Source organism: Squalius cephalus (genome assembly GCF_949319135.1).
Source record: "Squalius cephalus genome assembly, chromosome: 5".
In the NCBI taxonomy this organism is placed as follows: domain Eukaryota; kingdom Metazoa; phylum Chordata; class Actinopteri; order Cypriniformes; family Leuciscidae; genus Squalius; species Squalius cephalus.
Window position 1 is genome coordinate 25764536 of NC_137126.1, and position 27149 is coordinate 25791684.

Sequence of the window (27149 nt, forward strand, 5' to 3'; positions counted from 1 at the left end):
TCGGCAGATGGAAGAAACACGTGAAAGTGTGTGAAAGTGTAGACCGTTGTGTAAAAGAAATGGCAATACTGCCTCTCATAAATAACATGAAGACTTCACAAAACAAGTCTTACAATTAACAGCCTACACGAACACCCGTTTGATCGATCTGCAGTGTAAAACAAACAAAATCAAATGAAGATTACAACAGAAATGCAAATTAACACATATTTGCAAAAAGAAAAGTGAAATATGTTCTGCAATAATATTGGCATGTTATGCAATTCATCCTCATAACACATCTGTAGCTTGTCAGATGCAATCAAATGGTAATAAAATGCCATGATGCCATCACAATGCGTAATGACGCACAATGGCTGATCTTGCGCTCTTAGAAGATGTGGCAAATGGAAGGCATTTTACTCCTCTTTTCCACCTCGCCAACGATAATTTACGTTAGTTACGTTTCTTGGTTTTCCTCTGTGTTTGCCATGATTTCGCAATCGATGAATATTAGCTTGTGGGCGTTTCACGGACTATTTATGGGCAACTATGTGCGTGACATGAAGCCGCAAAAGCTGCGCTACATTTAGAATTGATTGTGATTTATTAAGGGAAAACTGCGTAGGATGTGCGTGCGCACGGTTTTATAAATCCGAATATTTCTGTGCGTACGCACGTCCTATGTTTCATCCGGACGCCACTTCTGACGCAAATCCTACGCAAAGTTTTATAAATGAGGCCCCAGCTCAGTCACCAACTCTGTATCCTGTCTGCACTACACTTCCCAGCATCCCTTCTGGTCCCCACCTGCACTCAGCCATCACCACACCTGCTGCTGATCATCACCAGATACTGATTCCCTGCACCTGCACTCCCTCATCAACACAGCCTATATCAACCTGCATCACCCTCACATCAGTGTCTGACTCCTTACCTGAACACTCACCTGAGATCGTCCTGTCAAGTCCCCTGTCTCCTGTCCGTCATCGTGTTCATCCTTCACCTGCACAGAGTTTCCACTTCAGTCATCGTCTTCATCACCTATCAAGTCACCATCCTTTCACCATCGTCTGGTTCCCGCTGTTGTCCCATCACTCTGCTTTTACTTGAATAAAACATTTCACCTTACCGTCTGTCTGTTCCATTCTTTGTGTGTGACATTGTGATTTGAGTTGCATGAAGCCATTAAAGCTGCATTCAGCTATTCTATAATCTTCATGGTCAAAAGTGTCTATAAGAACAATGGAAAGTGATCTGCAACTCTAATGTAGTCAACAAACCTTGATCAGGATCAAGAATCATGTCTTTTTATATCTCATATATACACAAAAACAAAAACAAAAATCTATGGTAAAAAACTGTCAGCTGTGGTTGCCAGAAATTTACAGTGTAAACCCGTATTTCATTATCTGATATAATGTTAATTTACTGAGTTATTGAAATACTAATATCTGTTTTATACCATTGTAATACACTGACAACCAATCACAGTGGTGATAAGAATCACATGATGAATCAAAGCTCATCACAAGCAGCGTTCCCACATGCTGAGAAAGCTAATATTAAGAAGCTGCACAGTGTCATTCATGCAAACTCTAAACACCATCATGGTAACACACATGAAATTTTAAAAATGCAATAAACATTAACAACATTAAATGTAACATAAAATCCTAATGTACATAACTGATTAGAAAAGTGTTCCTCTGGACTCAACATGGTTCTCAGTCAGTGAACGTCTTCTCAAATAAGGACTATTAATATGAGTGGTTTAAATATGGTCTGATGCCGCTGGTTGCTGACCCAGTTTCTTGTAGCCACTTTGAAGCTGCGATTTGTTGCTCTATTAACCAGTCTTTGTTGGCAATCTGACAGTGGCGTGTGTGAACTAGGGTACAATCACACAACTACACTGTATCCTGTACTTCTAGTGCCTCATTAACTAAATAAAAATACTATTTAACATTACAAATAGCTCAATCCCATAAATAGATTCATGTTGTTGAGCAAAATCTATTTATTTTGGCAACTAAAAAAATGTTTTTGGTCAATAATGAAACCCATCACTTAAGTCGTAAAGAATCACATTTGTCAGATCAAAGAAGAGATGAAGTCCACCCCATAATCGATGGCTATAGATCATAAAGCACTGACGTGGGCCTGAGGGCAGAACCCGTTTACGGTTGCTCTGAGCAAGACCTCTGTGATTAGTGGCAGTACGGCCCTTCTTTGGAAAACTCAACTTAATTCATGTTTCCACAGTTGGCATCCAACTTTATTATTTGTCAGTCAGTGTTCTCCCACCACAGCGTTCATTTTTCGAAATATTCCTCTTTTTTCAGGAATCACTTCACAGCGTGAGCTTGCTTGATTTGTATGTCAAATGTGTGTATGCGAAGTGAAGGATGAAAACATCCACGTCCAGGATAAACGGTTCTATTAAATGACGAGAGAGCTCTGTAATGTGATCCTAATGAATAAAACAAAGAGGAGTTGAAAGACCACCCTAACAGAGTGACAAATGCTGTTGGACTCTAGAGTTCAGTGCTGGATTGGTATTTCTCTTTGAAATATTCTCTCATTTTTTTCTTTTTCTTTTAACTGTATTTACAGAGCTCTGAGCTCAGGCGGTTCAGCTTCCATTATGTCATTGTTTGGCTAAGCTGGAGAAGTGTATTGTTCTAGTATAATCGAAACAAAAAACTTAACTTTTTAATTAATCTGAAAGACCAAAGCTCAGACATTAAAGATGTCCTATATGGCTAATAATGACCATTAATCCTTTTTTCATTGTTCTTTTTAAAAGCAATGCTTGACAGATTTTCATAATACTAAGTCTTGTTTGTTTTAGTATGAAAGGCTTATTTATTCCAACCATGTGGAGTTCATGGTTTTACAGCCAGCATTGATCGCGTCTTGTTTTGGTTTTTACCAGTGACAAATGATTTCCTAGTCACACTATCAAATGCAGTGCATTTACTATTGTGTTTCTGCAGTGGATAAAGCAGAGTGCATGATGTCCATGTAATGAATATCAAAAAAGTGTCCTCTTTAGCTTTAATCCCCTTTCTTGGGCTTTCAATATGGGTCAATTCAATGGGAAACAACAGCTTTCTTGATTGGCTGTTCATGGGAATGTTGTCGTTGGCAGAGGCTCTTCTCGGTGTCACTGGCTTAAAGGACAAGTTCGGTATTTTACACTTAAAGTCCTGTTTACAGATCGTTTCTGATGAAATAGAACGGTTAAGATTAAAATTTGAGCACATGCTGCTGTCCCGAGAATTTTAGGTTTCTTTCGCTTCCTGGACCAGAGGAAGTAGCTCCTGATGATTACCATTCATTTCAAAGGAACAGTTTTTTTTTATACTTATATAGTTTTATACTGTACAAACTGTATATTATATACCCTAACCTTAGCCCTAAATCTACCCATCACAGAAAACTTTCTGCATTTTACGTTTTCAAAAAAAACTTGTGTTCAGCACGGTGACATTCAATTTATTAAAAGTGGCAGTAAAAACATTTAAACTTAATATATATATATATATATATATATATATATATATATATATATATATATATATATTTCCCTGCTAAAATCTCTTGTAATGTGTGCCAGTGTTTTTTCTCCTAATCTGCATTTGCTTTGTTAAATGAGTCGCTCTTATTTGAGGAACTAAAACATCAATAATCATGAATGACATGATGACAGAAATATAAACACTTGAACTGGCCATTCAGCAACTCAACCAAAGAGAAAATGGGAGGTCATTGTGTGTGTAAGTGGCACAGGGGAGGGGTGAGACTAATCCTATTGCATGTGGGTCTTTTCGGAGGGTAAGTCTGGGGTCTGCAGACCTTCTGTGTCCCTGTGACAGCGCTACGTGGTGAGAGGTCTAGTGCCTATATATGTGCTTGAATGGAGTAAGGAACAAAATCTCAAAAATTAAAAAAGGTAGGAGGAAGATTGTGATAAATGTGTTTTAAGGGGCTATAACTTTTTGGGTTTCTTTTTAATGTAATGTAATGTAAATTGTGGGGAACTGTTGTGTGTATAATAATCTCTTAATAGACAAGTATGTCACATCCTGTGGAAAGACAAAGCTTCACTGTAAGCAGGTTTTCATATGCAATACAGTTTCTTTCATTTTTCATATTATCAATGACATGATTGCATATTGCATGCCTAGTTGTTGATAGAAATGTTTTAGAATTGTCATTTATAAACTGCATATGACTTATTGAGGTTAAACTCTTGAAAGGGGTTTGTCCTCTGGTATTAGCTGTCACTTTACTTTTCTGGTCTGCTCTATAAGACTTCAGCTGACAGTTGGATATACATCCCCCTCTTGTTTATATAGCTGTGCTAAGTAATCTTCTCACAGTTTAATCTGTGTTTTTTTCCCTAGTAATGGACATTAATGCAAAGTTGATGTGTTGTTACACATAAATGCTCCATTATCTTTTATCACAGAAGGATTTTGCTCTCATAAGAGAGCTCTAGTAGTTTGTGTGATGCTCACAGAGGCCAAAGCCGTGTTATTTTGAGCAAAACCCCAGAGTAGCAATTTGATTGTGGTCTTTGTCTACAGCATATACTTAAAAATGCCAGAAATGTGGTCTGCCAGTCCAAGAGTTCGAGCTACACGATCACAACATCTGGCTGGCAGTTTCAACATTTATTGTCAGGTTACATTCCACGAGGTTAAGGTGAATAAGAACTGAAAGGAAGTTTGCTTTTCCTTTCTGTCTGCTCACTGTGCATTGAATAATGTCAACCACATTGATTCTACCCCTACTGAATGTCTGTATAAACAGCCAAATGACACATCTGTAAAAAAGCCCATAAGACTATTATTGGAACCTTTTCCAGTTCATGAATTCTGTCAGTCAAATGAAACGGCTGGTATATAGGAAGCTTTCTTTGTTGTCATACTTACGCCAATTTCTGTTCTTGTGCGTACTGAGGTTGAGCAGCAAATGAGCCATGACTGCAGCGCTTTAACATGAGTTCATGCCTGCTGACTTTCTTTGTAATGGCAATTCTATTTATTTTCTTTCTGATTAGGTGGACGTCTGTGGCGCCTGTGAGTCAGGATAGATCTCGACTCCCAACGATCTGCTATTTTCCACTTTAATGGTATTGGAAATCAGATTTGGCACGCACCAAGACGACCAGCTAATGGCACACGTTCTCTTGTTACCCCTCGAAGAATAAACGTGCCCTTCTTCCTCAGTCTCCGTGCTTTCCTTTTGTTTCTGCGGATGACATCATGGACCTCTGTGGTCTAAGAGTATCACAAGTGGACGCCAGCGTTCTGGATCTGAAGTCTGTGAGGTCAGTGTGTCATTTTGAGAGGAATGTGAAGCCATTTTAATGCGTCTGGTTACAGCCACCACTGAAGAGCCTTGACTCAACATGCAGGGGCGGCCCAGGCAGGCCCAGCAGCAGCAGCTAGGATGCCTATCACCCAAGAAAATGCCCTGAACCATCTCCCCCTCCTGGAGAACTGGCTCAGGGCTCGAGAAAAGGACCGAGACGAGGGCGATGAGTCTCGGATGAGCGCAGGTGGTGTTTGCCAGGCTGCCATCTGCAAGCTTGTGGAATACATCCAGCTAAACTTTGCTGAAGTTGAGAGTCCTTTGTACAGTAGTAGCCCATTTAGAGAGGAAACTGATGCTGAAGTGAAGGCGGTCTACCTGAACAAGTCTGAGGAAGATGGACCGGAGTTCGGGCTCAGCTTTGGAAATATTCCCATTTTTGGAGACCCCGAGGGGAAGAAGAAAGGGGTCAGGAGGAGGCGCAGGAAGGGCGATAAAGGCCCTGTGTTGGATGTCGGGTGTATTTGGGTGACTGAAGTGAAAAAGAACAGTCCAGCAGCCCACTGTGGAGATATTAAGCTGCGAGATGAGCTGCTGTCACTAAATGGACAGCTGATGGTTGGGGTCGACGTCACTGGAGCCAGGTAAGATGTCTGAATTTGTTCACAATCAGCATATAATATGTTGTGCTTTATTTCGTTAATTAGTTTGGTTAACAAAATAAGTAAGCATAGAGCTTAATTTCTCAGATATTCAAGCCCATGCTGTTGATTTAATGAGTTTGTCTTAGCTTTGAATCTCTCTGTATGTCATTAATTGGGAAAAGGTGTGCACTGAAAGCATTCCTCTTGTAAAGTAATTTGAGTGTGCTGGAATCCATTGACAGTATGTGGAATACCCTCATTATTTAAGATTTCCCCTCAATCTGTAAAAACCAATGGGAAATGGGCCTGCTATAATTCCATTGTAATCGTGCTAAAAAGTCAAAAGTATTGAACTAAAACGAACCTCAGATAACATTGCCTGTTTGGTACTGAACTTGTGTGAAAGACTTGGTGACAGTGATAGCATCGTACATTGCCAAATTTAAATCTGTGGGGAATGTCATGAAGTTTTTTGCTGAAGAGTTGACATCAAGTTGTTAATGTTTAAGATGGACTAAATCACTGAGAAGCTCTGGTAATAATTACATTACCCCACCTCTCCATGTTAAACTAATACCGTCCGAATAGGGTTTAGCAAACAAAAAAAAAGAAAAAATCTCAGTTTAAATCAGGGTTTCCCATACTACGGTCCGTGATTTAAATGCAGGGATAATGTAAAATTAAAATTAAAAATTAAAAAAATTAAAATAAAACTGCATGTCATGTGAATATTAACCAACATCAGAGAACTGTTAAAAACTTTCTCTTTTTTTTTGAGAATGTTATATATATATATATATATATATTTTTTTTTTTTTTTTTTAAATAATAATAAAATATTTTAGGTCAAAGGAGACCTAAAGCTGACAAAAAAGTTTGGGAATCCCATTTGGCACTGATGTCACTGGTCTGCAAATAGAGAAAGAAAAGGCAGCCGTCCATTTATTCGAGAATAAAGTACAAACAGCCAAGAAAGGTCACAGGGAGTTAAAATGGGTAGACATTTTTGAAAATATATCTACATTCTACAAGATCAGTGAGTGGGATTTCACATTAGTGATAGTATAGTATATCACACCATTTTCTGAATAGCTACTCATCTGACTGGGTGGCAGCTTCTTGTTTAGGAATCAGGGTGATTCACAGCTGGTCAGAGAGAACAGGGCCTCCTGTTAGTGTTCATGTGTCTATATACATCGTGTCAGCATGTCCCGGGGTTGACTAGTTTTGCCCCAGAGCATGGTACTTGGATCAGGGCCAGTGGGTCTTTTCCTTATTTGTTTCCTCATGTTGACAGCTCTGACAGACGGCTGCATGTGTCAGTGGTGTGGACAGTCTCGTGTCTGTCCTTGTTTGGCCTCCATCTGGACCGGCTGACACGCTCAGCTTTCACTTAGACCGCCAAATGTCTGTGTCTAACTAAAACAAAGGATGGACCTGCACTGTGAAGTTAACCATGTTGCAGTGCAATGCTTTTTTTTTTGTTTGTTTTTTTGCCTTTCCCTTTCTTGGCAAACAGAATCTTGGAAAATGTGTCACTTACCAGTACTTGTGTGTCCCTGGTCGCCAATGACTTTGAAAAATCATGTTGGAATGTTTTGCACCATTTTTCTTCAAAAGCACTATGATTTTCTTAGAAGAGCTATTTTAGCTGCTAATGTTGTTATTTCCAGATTTGTAATTCATTTTGCAAACCTTTTTGTTCAGAATGAGAATATAATTGTCACAATTATGGACTCTTTTGATTTTTTGTTTTGTTTCTTTGCGATCTCCAGTGTTTTCCTAGTTTAATTGAAATTAAAGCTTTTTCTTTGGTAATCTCCATCATTGTGATTTATACATACAGCCACCCATTACAATAGTAACATTGCAGCTAAATATGTTTTTCTGTCCCACCATGATAAAATCTTTTTGATTTTGATCAGGCAGAAGTACATGCAAAAGACTTAAATGACCATACAGTGCAATTTTATTGTCGCTCCAAACCTGTATGACTTTCTTCTGTGGAACATAAAAGAAGATATTTAGAAATTAGAATGTTGGCTACCATGTTTGGTGATTTCCATTGTATGGACAAAAAATAAAAATAGAACTAAGATAGTTTCTAAAAATATATATTTGTGTGTGTGTGTGTTCTGCAGAGGATAAAGACAGTCATACAGATTTGGAGCTATGGGTGAGTAAACATGACAGAATTTTAATTTTTGCTTGAACTATCCCTTTAAAAATGAAAATTAGCCCATGATATACTCACCCTGAAGCCATCCTACGTGTATATGACATTCTTCTTTCAGACTAATACAATCGGAGTTATATTAAAAAATGTCCTGACTCTTCCAAGCTTTATAATGGGAGTCAATGGGTATATTTTTTTGGTTCATCAAGTCCATCAAGCGCATCCATCCATGATAAAAGTGCTTGAAACCGCTATGGTGGGTTAATAAAGGTCTTCTGAAGTGAAGCGATGCGTTCGTGTAAGAAAAATATCCATATTTAAAACTTTATCGACTAAAAGCTTCCGGCAGATGGCCGTGCGTAAGTCGACTTACGCCAAAAGAGTAACACTTGACGATGTATGACATACTATTTTTCTTACACGAACGCATCGCTTCACTTCAGAAGACCTGCCAGAGCCGTGTGGAGCACTTTTATCATGGATGGATGCACTTTGATGGACTTCCAAAAAAATATACCCATTGACTCCCATTATAAAGCTTGGAAGAGCCAGGACATTTTTTAATATAACTCTGATTGTATTCGTCTGAAAGAAGAATGTCATATGCACCTAGGATGGCCAAAAATGAGACCAAAAGAACTGGCATAAAGATTTTAACTGGTTTAACTGGAAACTAAAATAGTGCATGCATAAATTTGCCCAATTGACTACGTCCAAAAAACAAAAAAAATGCATTAGCATAGCCTTCTTATTTCTAGAGTGTTTATATCACTGTCTCATATCCTATACAGTCCTATATATACCCAAGTTGAAGACTACTTCCTTTGAATGTCATGTGAATGTTGTGGTCTGTCAGGCTCAATCCTTGTAACTTCAGCTCTATAATTAGGGGTTGTATTGTGTGACTGATAAATGATAGGAAGTTTTGCAGTGTTCACACAGAATCTGGTTTGGGATAAATGATTCCTGTACGGATGGACAGCAGGATACAGAAAGGGAGGAGGTTCCTGGGAGTGGCACGTGGTTTTGACCAAGAACAGACGTATTATTTTCTCAAGCTAAAGAAAAGCTGTTCATGTCAAGACGTCTCTGGAAGAGAAACAACGGCTGTATTTCTTGTTGTTATTCTGATACAGTCTGTTTCCTGTTGGTATAAGCTTCCTGTTGGTATAAGCTTCTTATACCAAGAAATCTGTGGATTTAGCAGAAAATTTTTGATTTACGTCACTTGTGCTTGCATGCTTATGTCATGTATGGTGATAGTTGGGATGAAGTTTTTCAAATGTATATGCTTTATAGCAAGCACAACTGAGTTAAAACTAGATGGCAATAGAGATGTCTAAATTCTAAATTGCACCTCTACAAGAGCAGAAGCAGTTATTTTATAATACAGTAGTCAACATTTAAAGTGGATCAAAAAAGTTAATCAAAGTTGTCCTAAGACAAGAACGGGCATTGTTCAAAATTCATGTATAACTTTGATGAAAGGTTTTGATCCACTTCAAATGTTGACTACTGTATATCTAATATAGCTAGTAATCAACATACATATACTGTTCAAAAGTTGGGGGTCAGTACAATTTTATTTTCTTCAATTTTTCTATTTTTTTTTCCTACGATTTCTTGTCTCTTATGCCAAGGCTGCATTTATTTGATCAAAAATAAAGTAAAAACAATAATATTGTGAAATATTATTACAATTTAAAATATCTGATTTCCATTTTAATATATTTTGAAAATGTAATTTATCCCTGTGATGGCAAAGCTGAATTTTCACTATCCATTACTCCAGTCTTCAGTGTCATTCACATGATCCTTTAGAAATCATTATAATATGATCTGATTTGATGCTCAAGAAACATTCATTATTATTAATGTTAGTGTTGAAAACAGTTATGCTGCTGAATATTTTTTGTGAAAACCATGAGTGGCAATGTTCAAAGTTCAGAGAAGAAGAAGGCGGACACCGGTGAACATTCAACATAAAAATGTATATATAAAAAAATAAACTACAAAATAGTCCAGGCCTGGTTCTCTCTCATCCATCACTGTCATGTGTCCTCCTTTTATCCTTCCGGAGCTCCTCCGTGGGACTCGAGACTGGTGTGGCGTGCAGGTGACGCTCATTAGCACTCACGTCACAGGCCTCGCTCCGTTCCCACAGCTCTCGGCCCCGTCCTGCTTGCCACACCATGATAAAAAAAAAAGTAGGATTCTTTGATGATAGTAACAAAAAATAGATAGAACAGCATTTATTTGAAATAGAAATCGTTTGTCACATTATAAAGGTATTTGTCTCTTTTAATCAATTTATTCCATCCTTGCTAAATAAAAGTATTAATTTCTTTAAACAAAAGAAAGTGCTGACCCCGCCCGAACTTTTGAATGGCGGTGCATTTTGATTCCTTTGCTGGTGTTCACACTAGGCTTCTAAACTAACTTGACCAGCACAATCTTGCATTAACCAACTTGAAAATTCATGCTAGTCAAGTCTGCTATCCAGTCTTTACTGAAGACACCACAGACTATTTTTTTAGAGGTCAAGCCATCCATTAGCTGTTTCCTTCCTTTACTCACACAAACCTTTGATTACATTTCAGTTCAAGTGAGTTTTATGAGTCTGCCTCAGGGTTATGTTCGCTCATTACTGCATTACCCTTATTTCCTCTCTCAGGTAAGGCTTGAATCTGTAAGGATGCAAACACTGAGAACTGTTGGAGTAGAAGGTCTGGTGTGAGTGGAGAGATGAGGGTTGGACACGTTTCAAAAAGCAATGGACCAAAGCCTTCAAACACACACACAAAAAAGAGACACATGATGGAAACTTTATTTTTCATCAAGTGCTTTTCATGTTAATGATTTCAATGCAAAATTTCTGGGCCTGAATGCAGCTCACCACAAAAAGCCTTGTTGGTTTAATGTGTCTTCTTGTAATTTTGGTCCCGCTCTTTTCCTTCCCCCCCTTTAACAGCCTGGACCAGCATCTGTCTGTGGGGAGCTTGGAAAATAGATCAGTGGCACTGCTCCAACCGGCCCATGCAAAGTGTTCTCCGCGCGCTCAATGCGAGAGTATTGGAGAAAACAAGTTTAAGAACGATACACTTTACTTAGATTTACTGCAACAAAGAAAGTACCTGTTTGCCTAGAAAGCTAGAATCAGCTGATTGGCACTTCCATTTTAATCTAAAATTAATTTAAAGGATTTTTCCAAAGATTTTGGGATCCACAAGCCACAAGTATTTAGGAGTCTAAAACAGAGGTGTGAAGAAATAAAGGACCGCACAGAGTGAATTATGAACCGTACATTTTCCCTGCACAACTTTTTTTACAGACATATACTGTGTCAAAGTGATTAACTGTATTAGAATCTCCATATGTCCTATCAAAACCACGATGAAACATTACACATTTCAGCTTGTAAGTCTGCCTAGTTCCTGTCAGTATAAAGATCAAAGCCTTTTAGTCTGTTTGCTTTAAATTGATTCTCAGAGTCCTGAATTGGCACGCCAGCTCTTTGTGGTTGTTAACTTGCTGCTTGGATGAATGAGAGAAAGACTGCCATCTTTTCCCTGGCATTAACTATGTCTGAGTTTGCACTTTTCTCTTAAGCAAAAGAAAGCTTTGACTCTTTCGTCTTTAGTGAAGAGATTGGTGCCATTTTCCCACAGAAATGGATATGAGAACCTCAAATCAGGCACTGTGGTCTAGTTAAAACAGTACAAGAATATTCCGTGATTGAAAATAGCTTGTAATCATCAGATTAAATGATTTGTTTTAATTCATTTTCTTAATTATAACCGTAGGACTTCCAAGATTGTGAGGGTGTAAATAAAATATGCATTGGTATGGTTTAAAATGCCAAGGACAGGAATTTGGTCAGACGTTTGGATGAATCAAATGGCCATTCATTATGTTAAAATGTAAAATATTAAATATATTAATATTTTAGATTAATATCTGTGGTTGTCCTTTAATTGACATGGTAATTCTTAGTTTTGCTTTCAGAAACCATAAATATATATCTATAACCATAAAACCCCCATAAATAATGTGATGTTAAACCATTTCCACTTTATAATGTAAGGTAAAATACAGTTAACCAATTATCAGGTTTTAACTGTTGCATTTTTACAGTAGTTTTTTCTGTTAACATTACCAACATTTTTACAGTGTAAAATTGTTCAATCTTGAGATGAAAGATAGTACTGCTCAGAAATCATCATTTTTCAGTAAGTCAGCCTAATGTTATGGACAGAATATTGTTATAACTTCAGCACATGTGATTAAGAATTTTATCAGTCTCAAATTCCCAATTGCACTTGCTTCATTGGAAAAACGCTTTTATGACATGGGTTCAAAATCAAATCATTCATCTACTGTGCATAAAAGCTGTGCCATGAGAATAAGACAAAGTCTCATGGAACCCCCATTTCTCTGGTCACAGATGGGGTGGAGGATTAGTTCTGTTCAATCCGGATATTCAGGTAATACTGTCTGGTTTGTGGAACCAACCATTTTAAAGCCCCACAAATTACATTCCACCATGTCTGGCTCTGTGATTTTCAACCATGCCCATTGTGGTTGTTTTGTGGAAAGTGGTGGTTTATTGAGCAAGGTTGATCTAGGCCATGTGCTCGCACATGACGGTGCCTCTTTACAATTTTAAGATCCTAGCTCTGTCTGTGGAATTACAAAATTGAATTGTAAGTAAGTGAATATATTAGAAAAGTCACACATGTCCATTTTAAGGTAAAACACAGGGTTTCTGTTCTTCAAACTCTTTCATGTTTTAATATTATATGAAACCCTTTTCAATTTTAATTTTAGCACTGATTTCTGGAGTGTTTCTGATTGGTTAGTTTTCAGATTGGCTTATTAGGGTAGACTTTTATTGCTGTTTACTGAGTCAAGGTATGATTTCTCAGGAGACATGCAGTGATATCTGTGAGACATTTATTTGTGGAGACAAAAAAAGGCTGTACAGTTAGGACTGTACAGTTGTGGCTTTGTCCACTAGAGGGCAGTAGTAAACAACTTTCTAGTTATTCCATACAAAAATCTTTTTACTTGCACTATTGAAATAAAATTTACATTTTATTCAACTATTTTAAGTAAAATTGAGCACTAGGCAGCATCCAGATATTTGACATTTGTATGAATATGATTGTGAGAGATTAAAAAAAAGGTCACCTTTTTCCTAATTTAACTTTTTGTGTATCATATACCTAATTTACTAGGGTCAGAACAGCAACGGCAGAAGATATACGACGTGTCCATTTCAAGTCTGTGAATACTGTGGAAGGCTAGGGTGCAGTGAATGATGCTACTGTCTTTGGGACAGTTCCCCACAAACCCCTCAGAGTTATGTAAAGAATGTGTGCCAGACTGCTGCCTGCCGCCGGATGTCTTTCATAATGAAAACAGGCTTTAGAAGGAGACGCACAGGCAGTGCAGACTCAGGTGCAGTCTGTTACGATTTATGGTATTTATTTTATTCATAACCTAGTGGAGACACCCTTTCCCTTCAGCAGTAAATGATGCAGTGATCAAGCGTATTTTTTTATCTGTTTCGTTGGAATATCATAATCCTGCCAGGAGGGCGGACAGCACAGTGAGGCTGTGTGCTTTTCTGTCTGAAATCTGTCTGAATGGATGATTAAAACATATAAAAGTAGTGACTTAATCATGAAGTAGCTTCAAGATAAATGCTCACTTCCAGCATGACTGACACCGCGCAAGGTCACATCAGTCAAACATACCAGAAAAAGTTTGTCCCTTATGAGCTATGATATTACAACTACACAAAACCCAAATCCTTTGTTAAATACTTTCCGTATCAGTAAACTATACAGCATTGCACAGGCCAAGTGAAAGGAACTGTCTACTGCACTACATGTTATTTCCAAATGACACTCCAAAATAAAAATAAAATGCAACTGTAATCTCATTCATTTATCCTTTTTAACATGATCAGAGAATTTCGACTTTGCAATCATGTTTTAAGTGACCAGCAACCCAAAGGGCATTGTATGTCAGGGCCCAGCTGACCTATCTTCATAGGTACGACAGATAGGCTAGGCTATAGATAGGTACGGAAAGCTCAACGCGCTGCAACTGAAGGAAATACATGCAAATAGAAAAAAACACAAGCAAATTAAGAAAATATCTTAATCAGTTTGACAACACATGTGCTGCAAATACTCACAACGCAACCAAATACAGAAACGCGCTGTAAATACTCACAACTCATATGATCAGGATGTTAAAATAAACAAAAAACTCTCCTTTCAGGTCATCGACAACACCACTGACGAGTAGACATTGAACAATAAGCATGTCCCAGCCAGGTTCATCACTTGTTGGCATCCCCTTGAAACATTTCCTTTGCGGTCTGTGCTATTTGCAGAGCATTTCTGTATTTGGTTGCGTTGTGAGTATTTGCAGCACATGTGTTGTCAAGCTGATGATTATTGGTGTTTTTTCAGTTTGCATGTGTTTTCTTCAGTTGCAGTGCGTTGAGCTCTCTCGGCCGCATGCTATGTCCCAATTTGACTGAATTTGGTCATCATAATCGCGTGCAACATTTATTTGTTTCAGAACCATGAAGAGGTTCTCATTCAGAACTGAATGATTTTTATTACATTAGGTTTCTTTAAAGTCAGCATGAAGCGGAAGTTTCGTTTTTCTTCCCGATTGTGATGTATATCTGAGTGAAACGGCTTCTCGAACAAGAAAAAATGTCATCTGAAGAGAAGAGATGCTGTTGCAAGAGGCAGGGGACGTTATTTTGATTAAAGATTACGAGGGCATATTCATTTTCAAAAACATAATGATGTGCATGGATAAATCATTTATAATAAATACTGTAATATTCCACAAACCGAATGGTCAGTTTTGTTTTTATGGTGACTTGGTTCTCGCATCTAGTAATGCATCACCATACTGTTGTACTAAACTACTGCTGTAATCACTGTTACTGAATCTACAGTGGGACCACTCCGATTTCATAATGAAAGACTGTTATAACAGGCCTGGCTCCACCTAATCACGAGCTTGGCCCACCCTGGCCCCTCACCGGCCCACCTGGCTCACCAGGGTGCCCCACATCAAATAACAACCAATCACAAAATTGGTGCGATGTTCAATTCGGCTCCAGATTTTGAGGAAGATCATGCTTTTCAGTCACTTATTATCAGAAACTGAACATTTACAGATAAAAAAAAAAAAAAAAAAAGTTTTACACTTACTAGTAAGACATAAAACTTTTTTTTTATTACATTCTGTAAAAAAAGAGGTTTTTTTGCTCTTTAAATCATTTGAATCTCTGCCCCCAACAGAGAGCCTATAATAGCATATATTTATTCATTAAGTGTTAATAATAGACATGTGATATTCATTTTGAGGCGTTAAAGGAAAATGCATCACTGTGACAGAATTTTATATAATTAGCTAAATAGAGGCATAAAGCAAGTTATTTATGCTTCTAAAAACGGAATCAGTGTTACTAATAGTCACTTTCAAAACCTGCCCCTTTTCATATAAAATCTGAAATTACAAAATTGATACAAGATTTGTTATCAGGGAAAAAAAAAAAAAATATATATATATATATATATATATATATATATATATATATATATATATATATATATATATATGATATTGATATTCGTGTTGAAAAATGCATCTAGGAAGTAAAGGAACACCCCCGGCCCACCGGGAATATCATTTGGCCCGCCTGCTTATTATAAACCGGTTCTTTTAAGTGAATGACAAACACACTTCTGAATCATTCGAAGCGGTTACGAACCGTCTCCGACACGAGGATGTTAATGAGTTTTGTTGTAGTCAGTGATCATTTATAAAAACGAATGAATGAATCGGCCTATTAATGTTCTAATAAAATAATGTAAATGGAATCGGATCCGTAATCATATCCCAATGAGAAGAAGTAGGCTACAGTTAGGAAGAAGGCAGTTCACTAGGATTTAAAACACCGCCACTGTAGAAGGCTACTCCTTCTGGTGTCAGTATCTGAGATTCACCGTGAGCGTCTTCTGTTGGGAGTTTGAAGAAGGGGCGGGACGATCCAAGCAATCTCACACCCGCTGAGATGCAACGCGCTGGATAATGGATCCCTGCTGACGCTCGTGCAAAGTTTGCGAGCGCCGAACCGAGCTGTATTTTCATTTGACAATCTCAGAGGCACGGATACTGTCCGTATCGACAGGCTGTCCTGTGGAAAAAAAGCAGCCATGGACTTTAATCAAGCTCTGAGTAGATCACATGAAAGGGGCGAGTCGCTCGAGCTGTTAGAAACATTTCCATGAACATACAGCGAAGTCGCTCAGGGACTTTATACGGATGATTGCTATGATTATTGAACTCACAGGAGCCCAAACAGCGCGTGCCAGCTGTCAGGAACTGACCTCACCGCAAAAACGATGATGATGAAGGGGTGGAAGTGAACGTTTCAGGTAACGTTATAAGCATTTTCATAGGCATGACTGTATTGTGCTTGCTGTTAGTGACGTGAGACATGATATTTACAGCTTCTTGGAGGAATAAGTGGCATAATATATTATGATCTTGTCATATTAGTTCACTTTTTGTTGCATAGGCTGACAGGTAACATAATTATTGCTGTAATGATATTTAATGGGTGAATATCAGTTCTCAACAGCATTTAACAGCTTTTCATGCTTCTTGTTTTGACAAATATCTGGGATTCCCTGGTATGACACCATGTCCTGTCCTCCCATGTTTGTTGCAGAAATGGACATGCAGGTTAAACATGCCAATAGCATTCATTCATTACCCAGATCCTATACATCTTATTACTGGCAGAAAGTAACAATAAATAGGCCTATTTCTTAATAATGAATAAGATTTGACTTTGGTTTAAATGGCACTTAATGACACCGTTAAAGCTGTGTGTTAATATGTTTCCCAATCCCAGTTGTTATTTGTTCACCATTATATTTGTTTCACTGTAGCCTGTTGGTCTTGTCTGAACTCAGAGTAGATGAACCCAAAGGGAGAGCTTCAGCTATTGCAAGTGCTGCTCTGTGAATGGAAGTGTTCTATTTCTGAGGAAGCGCTGGGTAAATAGGGACTATAAATCTACTTATCTCTGAGTCACATAAGCTCCCCTCCAGCACTGCATAAAGAGGCATACTCTATGTCCTCACATGGCTTAAATTGCTATCTGAAACTGGCTTGACACAGACTCGAATTTATGAATGAACAAAAAGTGCTTTGGTCAACTTTTTGCACTGAATATTTTCTCCACAAAATGTATTACTGCAATTCTGCATCCTGAGACTTCAGTAATATTTACAGAATGGAATGGGGTTGTACATGCCATATTCTGTGGAATAATAATGCTTTTATTCTCTTTTGACATTCTTTATGAGTTATTTTCGCACTGCTTTGAAAAGCGGGAATCCCAATGCTTTCAGAGAACATTGTCAGGATTTGGAGATGAGCGTATTCCCAAATTCTTTTGAGCCCCCAAAGGGAGTAATAGATTTGAGCAGCCAATTGGAACAGTTTTTTTGGTAACTAAGCTCTATTTAAAGCAACGGGTCATATTTGGGTTGTTTGACTGCTGTCTCTGTCCCAAACAAACAATTTTGTTGTGGCTTCCACAATGCTAACTGGTTTAGAGATGGATGGATACGGTTCCCTGTTTCAGTGTCTGGTAATAACTACCGTTTAAAGGTTTGGGGTCACTCAGTACAATTTTTTTAAAATAAATTAATATTATTAATGTTATTTTATTCACCATTGATACATTCAATTGACCAAAAGTGACATTAAATATATTTAAGATGTAAAATATTTATATTTAAAAAATTCAGTTTTCTGTTCATTATACTGAGAAAAAAATAGGGATGCACCGAAATGAAAATTCTGGGCTGAAACCAAAAATTCAGGATACACTTGGCTGAAATCCGAAAGCAAAAATAAATTATAAATAAATAATCAATACATTTTTCAGACTTATTTAATAATCAACACTCAAGTTGTACATTTAAATTCCACATAAATCAGTTTTTATATCAACTTTTTAATATTATACTCCAGTTTGTTGGTGAAATAAACATTTAAATGACAATTAAATGTAATGACTTTTTTTCATGACAGATTTATTGATACATAAGTAATGGAGACGTCACTAACAGATTAAGTAAAAAATATAGTGAATATGTAATACAGTGCTTTAGCAAAATACTCTTCTCTGGAGTTTTTTTTCTTTCTTTTTTCTAGCTAACTGATGAGATTATGGCCATTGAATAGCTTTCTTGAGGTAAATGTAACGCTAAGTGACGTTAACATTAAATGTCCACACAGCTGATGTTTAACCGTTGTTTACCGTTAACGTCTGTTTCTGTCATTGAACAGAAACCGTATTTCAGAGCTACCAGTATAAACTATTTTGTAAACCGGTCTACCCACAAACTAAAACACACACACTCACAAAAATGCAACACTGCACACAGAAGAAATGAGAAGCTCTGTGTTGTCCTGACATCTGTCTCTCCATCTGAGAGTGTTCAAATGCAGAGCCGCTTGTGGTGGGCTCTGTTTCCCCTCTGTAGGCTTGTTCATGGGGAGATTGCTGACTGAGGTTATAACTTTAGCTCTCCACCGCATTGTGGAATGTCTTTACAGTATCTGCGAAATTCTGACGTATTGCCTCCATTTGTAACCTGGGAAATGAGTTAGCCCTAGTTTTAAATTGAATCACGAATTGTATTACTTTTAATGTGGAAACATCAACAGGTGCATGCTCAAATCAGGATTCCTTGGGAATATACTTATACTTGAGTATAAGTTTTGAGTTTGTGAATATATGCTCAGTAGCCTCTCTTCTTCATTACAGAACACATAACTGTTTCAAATGCATTAGGAAATGGAAGTGTAAATGTCCATGGTTTGAATCCCATTTGATGCTCTTGTTAAAAGCTAAAGGCATATCCTCACCCTTGCTTGGGTCATCTCAGCCCTTTGGCTTATTAACAGAGTGTATGGTGAATATTTTAAAACATTTGATAACATTTGTGTGTCTTAACTCTTCAGTCCGTTTAGACTGACAAATGTTTCTATTCCCTTGGTCTTTCCTCACAAGTTGGTCTCATTTTGAGCTCTTTTTGATTCTTACAAATCATTAGTTAATCAGCCTAGTGAGAGATTTTCCTCATTTCCTGGCCAGCATTGGCTTTTGGATTCTTAGTAAAGACCTTTTTTTCAGTGACCCGGATGAGGCCAGAAATTTCACACAGTATTTAAAAGATTATTGTGGATGCATCAAACTTTGGGGTCATGCTCTTCAAATAAACAATTTGAAGTTGCATGTAGGCTTTAACTTTTTATACAATAGCCACTAAGTATTTGGACTCTTAAACCACTTAAATGTCTGTGCAGGTTTTCTTTTTAAAACAATACGTCTGCTAGGACACCTGTGTGTCGTGTGTGAACTTGAGAAGTTCATAAATCTCCATTAGACCAGTCTCGTAAAAGTTAGTTTTCTAGCATAATTTTTAAGGTTATTTTAAGGTTTGAGTTTTTGTTATATAAATTAATGCATTCAGACAAATTTTAAGAGTGATTTGAGTGTCCAAATAATTCTATGGCCATTAAATTTTGTCAGCAGCCATATCACCCTGTAGCCCAAGACTGGTTGCCCACTGAAGCTAAGCAGGGCTGAGCCTTGTAAGTACCTGGATGGGAGACCTCCTGAGAAAAACCAGGTTGCTGCTGGAAGAGGTGTTAGTGAGGCCAGCAGGGGGTGCTCACCCTGTGGTCTGTGTGGGTCCTAATGCCCCAGTGTAGTGACGGGGACACTATACTGCCAAAAGAGCACCGTCCTTCGGATGAGACGTTAAAACCGAGGTCCTGACTCTCTGTGGTCATTAAAAATCCCAGGATGTCCTTCGAAAAAGAGTAGGGGTGTAACCCCGGCATCCTGGCCAAATTTGCCCCTTGGCCCCTGTCCATCATGGCCTCCTAATCATCCCCATATACTGATTGGCTTCATCACTGTCTCCTCTCCACCAGTATGCTGGTGTGTGGTGGGCGTTCTGGCGCAATATGGCTGCCGTCGCATCATCCAAGTGGATGCTGCACATTGGTGGTGGTTGAGGAGATTCCCCCATCTATGTAAAGCGCTTTGAGGTCTCAGAAAAAGCGCTATATAAATGTAACGAATTATTATTATTATAAATGACCTAATGTGATTTCATGAATTGAGTGATAGTCTTTACACACATCTATGCTTGTAGAATAAGATTTGTTGTGTGCTAATCTAATATTTTTTTATTATTATTTAGTTTTTATACTTTTTGTGGCATCTATTTTTTTCTTGCAGCAAATGCAGGGCATGAGTAGCCTGGGTTTCCCCATGCTGCCTTGCACGCAGCGCGATTTTATTCACGCTGCTAGGCACCCTGGACACCATGGACCAGATTTTCCCCTCAAAAAGGGAACCAATCACAGAACGGGGTGGGAGCAGCAAGACGATGACGACGTCTATGCGACACACCGAAGCAGTTTGTTTCGCATGAAAATGTGGTTCCCAGACCACGTCTCAATGAGACGAGGTCTGACGTTAGCCAGGCTAGGGCATGAGCCTAATCTTAATCCTATTTTTCTAGTGCGTGTTATTAATGTGATTGTTCATTCACATGTTGTTCTCTTCAAGTTAATCATGTGATGCTCTGACAGTTTCTGTTTTTTACATCCAGACTCCAGTGTAAAATCTGGGTCCTGAAGCAAAACCTTTCAAGAGCCACTGATACGGTTGGCCAGATATTTTTAAAATAGTATTTGGAGAAATGTTTTGTTCTTGAGTATGTGCTGAATCCGACCTTTCTGATCATAGATTGTTTCTAATGTGTTTAGGCCTACTTGAAAAGTTTTTAGGATTAAATATAGATTTCAGATACATATATCAAAGTTTTGTCTGGACCCTGACCTTTATCAGACCCTACAAATACATAAAAATAATCTGAAACAGAGTGTTGAACCTTATTTCATCATCTGGATAGAAGCGCTTATATAATAATAATACATTGCATAATAATCATTGATATGAAAAGTCAATAAACCAGAAATCAGTTCATATACATTTATTCCTACATTATTCTTCACTTTTTATGAGGCCACCTAATATCTATTTTTTTTATTGCCATATGTGATCTCTTATTTGTGTGTGTGTGTGTGTGTGTGTGTGTGTGTATGCATGCGTGTATGGTAAATTCATGTCCCTGTTACACTTAAGGTTGTCACATTTTCCTGGTTAAATAAACATTAAATTACATAAGAAAGCAAGAACAATTCAATTTAGTATTTTTACATTAACAATGGAATTAATGTTCTATTTATTAAACCCAAGTATAAAATATAATCTATATAAATATAATAATAATATAAATAAGTTTAGTGTTTTAAAGCAGTTTTACATTTATAATAAATAATAATAATAACTAAAGGCAGTAACAATTTAAACAATATATTTTATTTGTGAACTGATGTTCAGCTGTTCTTTTTAAGTCAACTTATTTTTGGATCATCAGTCATCAAGCTCAGTAAACGCGCCACAGATACGATCGATGTACCTTTAAATCGCCCCCCCCCCCCCCCCCCCCACCAAATCCACCAAACCCACCAAACCCACTGCATGCTTTAAAGTTTAAGGGGTCTGTTAAAACTCATTGGGCTCAGGGGAAGCAAGAGAGACAGTGCACAGACTCCCTTTGTAACTTTACCTGTGTAAACCAATACCTGTGTGTCGCTGTTGGACAGGGTTACTCACACTGTGTGGTTGTGTGTGTGTGTGTGTGTGTGTGTGTGTGTGTGTGTGTGTGTGTGTGTGTGTGTGTGTGTGTGTGTGTGTGTGTGTGTGTGTGTGTGTGTGTGTGTGTGAGTCTATTTAACAGACCTGATGGTTTATGGTTTAACTCATTCATTGCTCTGTGCTTTTGTCTGCATTACAGGACAAGAAAGCTCTTAGGCCTTATCTTTATCCTTATCAGTTTACTGTGTCTGCAGTAAATGTGGTGTATTCAAACAACTTTGACATAGTCCTTTTACATTTAAAAGCTTTTAATGCATATTGCCCACCAAGCACAGTTGCCATAAAGCCATAAAGGTGGCGGTGGTGCCAGGGCTTGGTCCTGTCATCGCTGCTTGCAGCTATAATTTATTCAAAAATGTATTATCCTGTGTCTTGTTGTTGTTGTTGTTGTTGTTATTTATTTGTTAATATGTGTGCACTGAAAGCTTCATTACCAAAAAAAGTTCCTTTGTGCAAGCACACCTGGCAATACAGCTCTTTGTGCTTCTGAATCTGATTAGGGTTCTTTGCATTCCTCTTGTCCCCCTGTAATCCAATGGCATAATGTGACAAACTATCCTAAGTCTAGTAAAACTCTCAATGGTATTTCTGTCATTATGGTTATGGCAAATAAGGTGGAAAAGTATCTAAATCCAACCCAAGAAATGGGATTTCCTTACTTGGCCTGTCACAGTATCAGTTTATTCTTGTGAGTATGCAGGATCCGTTGCAACATATGCTATCCAGGTGCAAACTTTTATTCACGTCTGTAGTCGCTTGGCTCACAGCCATGGGAAAAGACTTTTCTGGAGGTTTCAGCAGTGCATAAATGAGCATCTACCAAACCTGACGTCTGCGCATACGCGCCACTTTGAGGAGTCTGCTAAATCCAAGATTGCAGAAAAGCAAATGTAGTGCTTTGGAGAGAGATATTGTTCTGAATTATTTATCCAGCACTGTATGGGAAAGGTCTTGGGCGTCCTCCACTCCACGACAACAAATCACTCCACATTGTTTAGAGAACACCGTTTCGAGACCGTTTCAGCCAATCCGTGTTGGTCACCATTCTGCTTAAATTGTGTTTGGCTGGAATAGATGGATTTCCCTACTGCAGCTGTGGTTTAGTCTGAAAGAGGCAATGGAGGCCTGTTGCTGGGTTTCTCTGAGACCCATTAGCTTTTACAGCAGCTTAAATTCCGTGTTGTTGTGCCAGAGTTGAGATCATGGCTTTTTTTTCCCTTCTTATTTGGTCTTTTATCAAATGCTGATTTGATAAAAAAGGTCATAATAGCATGACAGGTCATTAGAATGGCAGGTTTTTATCTCATTTATCACTTAAGTTGTTTCTCTCGGGTGTAATGATGAACGTGTCTGCGTCGGTGGGACACTGATGTGGGCGATCGTCTGACAGCGTTCCATTAGTGCATGGCACACACCTGCTGAGATAGCAAACCACGGCTACAGAGCTGAACACGTTTTTTTTCAACCATTCATCAGCATCTCCATGTTCCTTCTATCCTTCGTTACCTCCACTGATAACTTTTTCGTTCCCTGCAGTTTGCTCTGTGGTTTACATCCATCACTCTGGCTCAGAGATGCAGATGGTAGTTGGCTAAATGTTTGATCAGTGGCCTGAATGAAAGGAGTTTATGGCTTTTGATTGATATGAGGTTGATGAGCGTCATTACAGTGTCTTGTTATATCACTTTATTGTGTGGTAATGTAATGTTTATGTTGCCCTCTGCTCATGATCCCGCATGTGTGGGTTGGCAAAGCATGAGTTGAACAGTCTAGCAAGATTAAGTAATGACATGGACTGTGGTTCTAAAACGTGATTTATGTATGTGATGTCATGATGTAGGTTCAGACTCACTCACTGCAGACTTAAGACACTCATTTTCCCTTTCATTATAGGGGAAGTTCACCCAAAAATGAAAATTGTGTCATCATTTACCCTCATGTTGCTCCAAACCCCTTTCACATTCTTCCGTGAAACACTAAGTGTGACATTTTGAATAATATCTTGGTAGTTTTTCTATCTAATGAAAGTCAAGTTCAGAAATTATGAAAAAAGTACCATTAGAGATTTATAAACATGGTCTGTGTGTCTTCTGAAGCCATACAATAAAGACTAAATTTAGGTTGTTATTTACTGAAAATGTCTCAGCTGTAGCTCGCATATCAAATATCATGACATATCAGGTTTATTTTCTTCACACCTATTTTTCAGTCTGGTCCTTTGGAATTACGTGAGGGTGACTAAATGATGATGGGATTTTAATTTTTAGGTGAATTGTAAGTCTGCATTAAATGAAAATTCACCCTGTCTATTTTCTAAATGCATGTTATTGATCTCATTGTTAACTTTTGTTAATGTTAGTGTTACTACTCCCATTTTTATCATGACTTTAAATATTCTAAAGACAAACAAAATATCCTCAAATATTTTAATCTTTTCCCCCTCTGTTGGCAAAATGTAATTGTTGGGACATGCACGGCAGTTGTCCAAATGTTATCTGGAAAGAAATCATCCGAAGTATTTTAAAGGTTTTATGGGCTAAGATAATGGCGTTGCAGCACACAATAGGTTTTTTACGCAGCCGAGCCAGACGAAGTGTCATCTGTCTGCATCATTTGGAATGCAGTGTAATTTTTCCAGTCTGCCATTGAGATTGGGACTATCACCAGAATCTAGGAAAGCAGATTTGTGCCAAGATAGATTCAGTTGAGTAATGTCGAAATATTTTCTCCTTTTTTCCGTTGATTTTCATGTGGGACGATTTTTGTCTCGAGTTCCACACCATTGCAAACTTTGTTCTTATCGAAAAGGAAAGCTCAAGGAAAGCGGATCATGACAGAAATAGGTCAGACACTTTTCATTATCAGCTAGATGACTGAGGGAAAGAAACGCCACAAAAAAGGAACACTAGAGGCCGAAAGTCCATTGATCAAAAATGAGACCACAGCTGCTGTCAAACCAACAAATTCCACAGATATGCTTTCTTACCTAAATACGTCTGAATCTTACAAGCAAGCACGCTGTCAGATACTGCATAAATACTCTGCCTCGATCTTCTTTGGGGAATTTATCTTCATCGACTTGCCATTTCCTGAACATTCCTCACTTTGTTGTATTTTTAACTTGCCAGTTTTCAGTCCTTTCTGTACTTTCAGCATGTTTTGGTTCCAGGAGATCTAACGTGAGTGAATTAGCATACCTCATTGATCCTGATCTCCAGAGAGGATCAGAGCTAAAGCTTTCATGCATTTTGTTTATTTGAAAACAGCTCTTGCTAATCTTGATGGTGAATGTATATGGTATGCGTGCACATGCAGGCTCTGTGATCATCTAAACAACAGACTCTGTTGACCTCGCTCTGTCATTAGCAGCTGGCCAGAGTGCAGAATGCATCATTTTGACAGATGATTTGAGCTGAAACTCAGACGTTGTCATATACATGACTACCACTTTAAGTGAGGTATGTCATGAAACATACATTCTTTAACGGGGTGATTAACTGTAGCATATACTGTAGCATGGTATTTTACTGATGGCATGGCACTGGATAAAGATGCCAACCATCGAACAACCACACGTGAATAAAGACTGTCATTAGACTAATTTTTGTGATGTTCTCTATAACTTGTAAGGGTGTTGAGACTGAATATAGGTCTACTGCTGTTGATGACAGTTGGTAAAATAAAAAAAAAACCGAGCATATATTTATGATATTCCACTCATGACACATTTAATCACTCTCTTTCTCTCTAAAACACCTCTCTCTTTCGTTTCTTTCATTAGTATATCCTCCATTGTCTGGCTTGCTGTTTAGGGGATGTAAGCAAATGCTTTGTTAGAGTGTTACATCAGCACTGTCAGTATGGCTAGTCAGAGGCACTTTGTCATAGAAAGTCCACTCCCCCATGCCTTTGTACAGCTGGAAGCAAGGAAAACTGGGGAAACATATCACTCAGCCACAGTTAATTAGACCTGTGAGCGCCACTGGATTTAGTGTTTCTGTAATATTGAAGGAAATTGTTCATTTATTTGACCCTGGGACCCTGAAGTCAATTACACTCAAGGTGTGTGTGCTCTTTTGACCTAATATTACATTTCTTATGAGTAGATGGTTGTTCTGAAGCTTGTCTACATCTTTATTCGGCCTGTTTTAATGCATTAACGGGATAGTTCACCCAAAAATTTTATTCTGTCATTTATTCACCACCATGTCATTCCAAATCTGTATCACTTTCTTCTGTGGAACACAAAAGAAGATTTCCATTTTATGGACATTTCTTAAAATGTCTTCTTTTGTTCTTCACAGAAGATCGAAAGTCACACAGGTTTGGAACAACATGAGGGTGAGTAAATGATGGCAGAATTTTCTTTTTTGCGAGAATTTTCCCTTTAAGGATATCAGGATAAGATCAATCGATTAAAAAAAGCCAAAATCAAGATCCTTCATGCTTTGTGCTTTGAGGTCACCTTTTATATGACATCATTAAAACCAAACTTTGCAAAACAAGAAGCAGAAATGATTAACTATGATCATTTCAACTTGTTAATGAATAATGACATTTCAGGTCACAACCAGCTGAGATTGTCAAAAATGTTCAGTATACAGCTAAATATGTCAATCCAAGCACTCTTTATGAGAATCATGTGAGAGAAGAGCTAAAATGTAGGTCATATATGATAAACCTGTGAAAGTGTTTTCTGCAGCTAGCAGTTAAACTTCTAATTTGCATCAGCTAATGCAGAGCGATCTCATGTCCCTGAGGTGCCAAATATCAGTTTCTTCTGTCATATATCTGTCTTTGGACTTGTCTAGACATGGTGTAAAACATGCTCTGCATTTATTTTTTGTATCAGTGCCCTTCCTTATTTAAAAAATTCCCAGATAATCCATAACCATTAATTATGACATTTAGAAGCTCCTTTGTTTGCTCTCTGAATTATGCAGTTTAAAGGCATAGTTCACACACACACACACACACACACACACACACACACACACATACACACACACACAAATAAGATTCATTTACTCATGTTGTTCTAAACTCACATGATTTTGTTATATGACCTTTTATAAAACACAAAAGGTGAAATACCCTATCGTTCAAAATGTTCGGGTTGGTAAGATTTTTATGTTTTTGTTTTTGAAAGAATTTTAACAAAAAT

General features: G+C 37.9%; 1 protein-coding gene across 3 annotated transcripts in view; it reads left to right on the forward strand.

Moving 5' to 3' along the window:
• Positions 1–27149, forward strand: part of pdzd2 (PDZ domain containing 2) — a 79230-nt gene that overhangs the window by 14771 nt on the left and 37310 nt on the right. The window contains exons 2-3 of one of the 3 annotated variants that reach the window (XM_079873183.1): positions 5051–5320; positions 5408–5948. In XM_079873183.1, the coding sequence (XP_079729309.1) occupies positions 5443–5948 (506 nt within the window). In that variant the 5' untranslated portion in view covers positions 5051–5320; positions 5408–5442. Of the gene's footprint in view, positions 1–5050; positions 5949–16021; positions 16602–27149 lie in introns of those variants that run through there. The other 2 variants (XM_079873182.1, XM_079873184.1) reach the window with 2 other exon arrangements.